This window comes from Sander vitreus, chromosome 18 (assembly GCF_031162955.1).
Source record: "Sander vitreus isolate 19-12246 chromosome 18, sanVit1, whole genome shotgun sequence".
Lineage (NCBI taxonomy): Eukaryota > Metazoa > Chordata > Actinopteri > Perciformes > Percidae > Sander > Sander vitreus.
Genome location: NC_135872.1, coordinates 15,196,680 through 15,204,537, shown reverse-complemented (window position 1 = coordinate 15,204,537; position 7,858 = coordinate 15,196,680). Strand labels below are relative to the sequence as shown.

Sequence of the window (7,858 nt, the reverse complement as noted above, 5' to 3'; positions counted from 1 at the left end):
ATGTAATCGAAAAAACAATATTGTTGACACCACAAGTCTGCTGAAATAGAGGAAAAATTACATCCTCAATCAGTTAGCCTGTGAATGCATGACCACAACAAATACATTGACAACCTGAAAACACTGCACACAGCCTGGTGTGAAAGCTCACACCACTTGAAACGCTGCACAACTGTTTAATGAACCAGCCAACAAACACACAGAGCCTGGCTCTCACTGAGCTTCTGAGCAGCTACTAAATAAACTAGGCATTCTAGCCAGAGATACAGTAGGAACTCCAATACAAGAGACAACTCTCAGGGGGCGATGCAGTCCTTCTTTTTAATTAAACTACAGTAGATCCCCAAAAAGTGAGACAGATAAACTGAGCTGCTGGACCGCTGCCAGAGCTAACTCTTTCTTGTGGAGAATTTAGAGAGTCATTGCAGCACATAATTTAGCCAGAAAAGCATTCTTCAGTGCAACATTATTGATTGATGATTAATGTGTTTCTATTTTAGTGTGTGTATATTTAATGTGTGGATTCATTTTTTTTAAAACTCTGGAAAGTGTTTTTGAGTGTTATAAAAAGCGCTATATAGATAAAATGCATTATTATTATTATCATCATCATCATCATCAACATTAACATCATAACAAATGTTAAAGCTATTAATTCCAAATCCTAGTTCCTTTTGCTTCTCTGTTTGTAAGAATAATTTGTCCTCTAAGTTCTGTTTGATTTGTGCGTGCCTAGCTGGCCTGATAAAGTAGATTATATTGACTTTATTTTATCAAAGCACTCTGTGTCCAGCACATTGTTTGCTTCGATAAACAAGACTGATTATCTGATGGTTTCCAAATGTAGTGTGTCAAAATAAACGAAGCCTTCGAGATGCCTATTTTAAGACAAATCTAAATAATCAGCAGCAATGTATTCTGGAGAATACTTTCTATTAGTAATGACAGAAAAAGATGTTTTCATTCCTTGAATTCCTGATTGTTTAGAAAGTTGTTGTGAAGACTTACATGTTAAACCTCCATCCACACCCTCACGGACCAGGAAGAGACTGAAGTAACCAACGAGCTCATCTGGAAGGTCAAGCTTTGTTGCAACAGCCTACAGAAAGATATATATATGAGAGCGAGAGAGAGGAAACATGAAGGTTTTCTGATTATAAAACAAAAAAACGAATATTTTGTTTATCAAAGGATTCTTTCTTGACACCAGAAAGGTCAAGCCACAACATAATGAAGCCTAAGTCAAATTAAAGAAATGTAATCTCTTAGAATTCTCACACAGAGCACTCTTTGACATTTTTGCTGAATTGTGCTTTTAGTACCATTTCTCCTTTGACCCGTTTTTCAACTCCTGCAGTTGAACTGCAAACAGTTTCGCAAATGTTTCAAACACATTGAGAAACTATGTTGCGATTCATATATAGTACTGGGCTCCGAGACCTACTGTGGTGAATTGAGGTTAACTCTGGTTAAACTTTCACAAGAGCACTTAAAGAACACTCTAACACACTGGATTTACTTCAGCATATTTGCTTTGATGAGTTATTTTAGAATGCGTGCAGTTTGTGTGTGTGTGTGTGTGTGTGTGTGTGTGTTTTTATGGTCAATTAAGAGCAGGGGTGAAGTGGAAGTACTAAAAGGTTTCGTCACAACCACAACCTCACCTACTGTATAAAAACTAGCGCACTATACAGGTGCTGGTCATATAATTAGAATATCATGAAAAAGTTGATATATTTCAGTAATTCCATTCAAAAAGTGAAACTTGTATAATGTATACATTCATTCCACACAGACTGATATATTTCAAGTGTTTATTTCTTTTAATTTTGATGATTATAACTGACAACTGATGAAAACCCCAAATTCAGTATAATTAGAATATAGGTGGAGAGAATATATATTATATTAGAATTAGAATAATGCTGGTACCACACTCTAATCAGCTAATCAACTCAAAACACCTGCAAAGGCCTTTAAATGGTCCCTCAGTCTAGCTCTGTAGGCTACACAATCATGGGGAAGACTGCTGACTTGACAGCTGTCCAAAAGACGACCATTGACACCTTGCACAAGGAGGGCAAGACACAAAAGGTCATTGCTAAAGAGGCTGGCTGTTCACAGAGCTCTGTGTCCAAGCACATTAATAGAGAGGCGAAGGGAAGGAAAAGATGTGGTAGAAAAAAGTGTACAAGCAATAGGGATAACCGCACCCTGGAGAGGATTGTGAAACAAAACCCATTCAAAAATGTGGGGGAGATTCACAAAGAGTGGACTGCAGCTGGAGTCAGTGCTTCAAGAACCACCACGCACAGACGTATGCAAGACATGGGTTTCAGCGGTCGCATTCCTTGTGTCAAGCCACTCTTGAACAACAGCATCAGAAGCGTCTCGCCTGGGCTAAAGACAAAAAGGACTGGACTGCTGCTGAGTGGTCCAAAGTTATGTTTTCTGATGAAAGTAAATTTTGCATTTCCTTTGGAAATCAAGGTCCCAGAGTCTGGAGGAAGAGAGGAGAGGCACAGAATCCACGTTGCTTGAAGTCCAGTGTAAAGTTTCCACAGTCAGTGATGGTTTGGGGTGCCATGTCATCTGCTGGTGTTGGTCCACTGTGTTTTCTGAGGTCCAGGGTCAACGCAGCCGTCTACCAGGAAGTTTTAGAGCACTTCATGCTTCCTGCTGCTGACCAACTTTATGGAGATGCAGATTTAATTTTCCAAAAGGACTTGGCACCTGCACACAGTGCCAAAGCTACCAGTACCTGGTTTAAGGACCATGGTATCCCTGTTCTTAATTGGCCAGCAAACTCGCCTGACCTTAACCCTAGAGAAAATCTATGGGGTATTGTGACAGAGGATGTCATGCGCGCAGACCCAACAATGCAGAAGAGCTGAAGGCCACTATCAGAGCAACCTGGGCTCTCATAACACCTGAGCAGTGCCACAGACTGATCGACTCCATGCCACGCCGCATTGCTGCAGTAATTCAGGCAAAAGGAGCCCCAACTAAGTATTGAGTGCTGTACATGCTCATACTTTTCATGTTCATACTTTTCAGTTGGCCAACATTTCTAAAAATCCTTTTTTGTATTGGTCTTAAGTAATATTCAAATTTTCGGAGATACTGAATTTGGGATTTTCATTAGTTGTCAGTTATAATCATCACAATTAAAAGAAATGAACATTTGAAATATATCACTGTGTGTGATGAATGAATATAATATACAAATTTCACTTTTTGAATGGAATTACTGAAATAAATCTAATTATATGACCAGCACCTGTATAGTGTGTTCGTCATTTTGTAGTGGTGTTCGAATTCTCAGCGGTTAATTTTATTCACTATATAGTCTACTATAAAATACCCACAATGCACAGCTAATTTGAGCGTACATAAGATGTACCCTACATTTTACTCCCGTATACCACAATGCAACGTGGTTGTGTTTTCCCTGAGGAGAAGAAGAAGAAGGACCAGGCTTTCGTTTATAAACATTGGAAATTTAACATGCAACACATATAAAACCTTTGACTATCCTCCCGATTGCTCAGTTTGTTTCAGAGATGTATTATAAGTAATTTTGTTTTGGTTTGTTTACATGATGCTGGGCGGTGTTTTAAGCCCCCAACGTCGCCTTCCAGGCAGCACGGTGATGGTTATGTTTAGGGTTAGGGTTAGCTGCCTGGAAGGTGACGTTGGAGGCTTAAAACTCCATCGAGCATGCTGGGCGCGCCCCCGCTTCCGTCACACAAATAACACTAATGAAGCAACGATGTTTGGAAAATTTCAGTGTAGTGTCCGAAATCTTGTTTGGTCATTCCCTATATAGTTCACTATTTAATAAATACTTACTACTATATAAGAAATAGTGAGTGAGTGAATGAGGGAACGGTTTCGAACACAGCTATTATCAAGTTGTCCGATTTAGTTTTTGTTACTCTTATTTTGTTTTGTGATTTTTGATGAGTTTGATCGAAGTAGCCCTGACTTCATAAAGTCCTTTGATGGTTGCTTTGGTGAAGAGGTTCTGTATAAATGAAAGTGACTTAATTTAATATACAATACAGTATCTGTAAAACAGCAGAGCGCACAGAAGAGTCTACAACAATATTGCTTGCCTGAAGGAATGCCCAAGTGTCTGTCACTGTTATGAACAGCAGAAACCAAATACTTTGAGTTAAACATACACAAACACTGCAAAGGTCGATAACACACAGTGTTTAAAGCCTGAGATGATGTTAACCCTATCAAGACTTCTATTAATAATTAAAAAACTATCAAACTGAATCACAAATCTCTACATATGATATACCAGGTGGAGTACTGGCTGAAACGGCGTTTGGATGTACTCATCAACAAAGGCACACTCCGGCACTTACATCAAGGACGTCCTCCGTCTGATCCGAAGTCAGAATGTTGACTGTGACCTTCTGACCGTTGGAGAGGCAGATGTCTAGAGCAACTTCTTCTGTGGGAATCTGCTGCGTCTCCTGTGGGAATGGCACAAAACATAACAGGCTTTCCTTCAGCTTCATGGGTCAGCTACGTATTTTCATTCCTCTGTCAACAACAAAAATCACACCAAGTCACACAGGTGTGGAAGTCTGGCTGTTTTATTAGCGCAGACATTGAGGGTTGATTAAAGGCAATACAAAATAATAAGCACTATGTAAACAAGTGAAGGGAAATAAACTATAGCAGCCATGTAAACCATTAACCATTGTTGTTTAACCATCAGCAATTGGGCTACAACTTTGTTATGCGCTAACTCATAGTGTAGTCCCTCCCTCACACAGAAATGAAGGGAACTGTATTTATTAGTTTCTGCTGTGTTTGTGCGTCTGTTCATTCCTTAACTCAACAAGGCAGATAATGGAACAAAAACCCACAAAATCAATGAATAACAAGTAAGGAAAATAAACTGCCAAAACCCAGCCCGATCAGGGAGATTTGATTTCGCCCTGCAGCACGGGCTGGAAACCTTTACATTTCTCTATCCTGCTACCGTTACAATTCTGCGGGAACCAATCACAAACTGGCTTATCCACCTGGCGCGCTATTGGCGGGTTTAACACGATGACGATAGAGAAGCAACCAAGCAGCTTTTTGTTTACATTCAACATGGCGGCCACCGAAGCGCAGCAACCCGTTGATGCCGCTGTCGCTGCTGTTTTAAAAGATTTCAAAGGCAAGTTTTCTCTGAAAACGAAACAGAAACTTGCCCTGGAACAATTCCTACAAAAGAAGGATGTGTTTGCCATACTACCGACCAGCTTTGGTAAAAGCCTAATTTACTACTACTATACTATTTAAGCTAACCCCGCTGGTGGCCAAAAGAATGGAGCTAAGCTCAAACCCTGTTTGTGTGTGTGTGTGTGTGTGTGTGTGTAAAGTACGTCACCCAGATCGTTGGTCTGATTGGTTGAAGGACTATCTAATTGCGTACAGAGTCATTTGAACTATGCCCGTTGATCACGCCTCTTGTGCAGTAGAAAATACAGAGCAGACTCCCCAGACTAATGTTCAATCTTAAAAGATTGCGCTTGGTCTGGTGAAAGCCAGACTACATAAATATTTCAAGACTCTAAATAATATATTCTGAACTGATTTTAAGAAATCGGAAATCTTAAACTGGATAACTCCTGCTTCTGCTGTCCCCGGGCAGTCTCTCACCCCTCTGCTAAATCATCTCTTATCTTCCCTGTTCCCTCAGCAGGGGGTCTTCCAAGTACATCCCTACCACTGAAGGTGCAGATGAAACGTCAACACCGGGTGGTAACTCATCTACTATTCTGCACCTGCTGTCCCCGCAGTACATAAGGCGCTGGAGGGGGAAGGGGGAGAAACAAACACAGACTCTAATGAGAGAGGAAGACAGAGCAGGAGAAACAGAATGGATGTGACGTGGCTGCAGACGGATGAATCTGTCCATGAAGGTTATTGGATTAACAGCCCTCCTGGCAACGCAGGTCACAGCTTGAATGATGACGAATCAACCTAGCTAGTTTGAATACGTCATTGACAAACCATTCATTTGAAATAGCCTTTTCTGTCAGGCAGCAACAACACACCATGAGTTTGTGTTCTTACAGCATCGTTCACTTCAGCTAATATTTGCTTGCTTTTTTTAGCACTGCAATGTGGCATGACTCATAATGTGGCTTACTTTTTCTTTTTCGTATGATATAATGATTTAAAAGGATCCAGCTCCCACACACAATGCAACTATGATGCAATATTTGGAAAAAATGTTGCTTTCCACTTTGTGTCTGATGTTATAATTTCATACGTTTCTGCCTATAAGACAAACTTAATCTGACACATTGAACCAACAATATTACAAGTAGAGATGACACAACCCAAGATAAGGGCACACGCTGCCACCAACAGAATACAGCTACCTCACTCTACCACATTACCAAAAGTAATTACAAGCCGGGCAGAAATTACTGCACCAGCCTTTTGGATCAAGGAGCACGCCCTGCCCCCTCACAGGCCTGTTCACCATGTTGACACAACAGAGGACAAACAGCCTAATGCAGGTACAGTAGATAAAAAAAAACCCCCTACCAACCTGCTGTGCTTTCCTTAAGAAGCTGTTGAACATCTCACTGGCTCCAAGCAAGGGATCCTGACGCACTGTAAAAAAAAAATAAAAAAAAAATGAACAGGAGATAAATGAGCAACATGAGTACAATATTAGTCACATCTCACTGTTCAGTGAAACAGAAGGAGCAGAGATATGTTATGTTTTTAATTGATAACTCAGCAATTAGTCAAGGGTCTTTTAGTGGCTGTTATGTAAAAATAAACCTCCTCAGGGGAAGACATTTCCCAATTGTTGTTAATTTTCCTCTTACCACACAATTTAATTTTCTTCCTGGAATGGGTTTGACCTTTCATGACTCAGAGGCAATTTTGCTTAACATGCAAAACAAATGTTATCTGGCATTTGTTCAATTAACTGTAAATATTACAAGCCCGTTTCATCATTATGCAGTCCCCAGATTTGGTAAACAAAAGACAAGATGGACAACTCTACTTCGGTGTATTTGGAGAATTATCTACATGATAACCCTGTATGACTAACAGAGATGTAGCTATAGTAATGAAGTAGAACTACTTCACTACTGTACTTAAGTAGTAAAAGGCTGTATCTGTACTCTACTGGATTATTATTTTTTTCTCCTACTTCTACTTTTGTACATATTTTCGATGAGTTTAATACTTTTACTCCGATACATTTTTTATGTGCTGCATCGTTACTCGTTACTGTTGTGAATTCCTCACGCTATGGAGACTGTGTTGCGTGTGAACGGCTACGTTAGTTACGGCTACATTAGTTACGGCTACGTTAGTTACGTAGAAATCCCAGAGATCGCGTTGTGTTTCTTTTCATTACGGCGGTCGCCTGTTCAGAAGTCAGAGACGATGTTAGTTTGTACTCTATTTAGCTATTGTTGCAGCAGATTAAGCTATTTCTGAGTTGTTTCAGTCTGCAATGAGTACTGAATGTTAACCGTTTTACCCTGTGATGTGAAGCTGCTATTATCTGTATTTTGCTAGCTTGCTAACTTTCCACTGTACACATCACACGTTACTAGCTAGTGTGTGATACGTTTTTGGGGGCTTTAATCGTTACTGTCCTGGAGAGGATGTTCATTTTACTTGCACAGTGTGATAATTGTACATTTTATTTCAGTATTTGTTAATAAGTGATTAATAACCCACTGCTATATCAGCTAATAGTAGTTATAACAGCTGTGGCATTAATGTACCTTTTTTGGGTTTATTTCAGAAACTTCCTTCATATATCCAGCAATGTACAGTTTGTGACTGCCTGTAATGCACCATCTTA

General features: G+C 39.9%; 1 protein-coding gene across 1 annotated transcript in view; it reads right to left on the bottom strand.

Moving 5' to 3' along the window:
- Nucleotides 1-7,858, bottom strand: part of snx17 (sorting nexin 17) — a 36,308-nt gene that overhangs the window by 19,834 nt on the left and 8,616 nt on the right. Inside the window, exons 4-6 of the mRNA XM_078274538.1 lie at nt 6,575-6,639; nt 4,380-4,490; nt 1,009-1,099 (exon numbers count right to left, since the gene is read on the bottom strand). Coding sequence (XP_078130664.1) covers nt 1,009-1,099; nt 4,380-4,490; nt 6,575-6,639 — 267 coding nt within the window. The remainder of the gene's footprint in view (nt 1-1,008; nt 1,100-4,379; nt 4,491-6,574; nt 6,640-7,858) is intronic.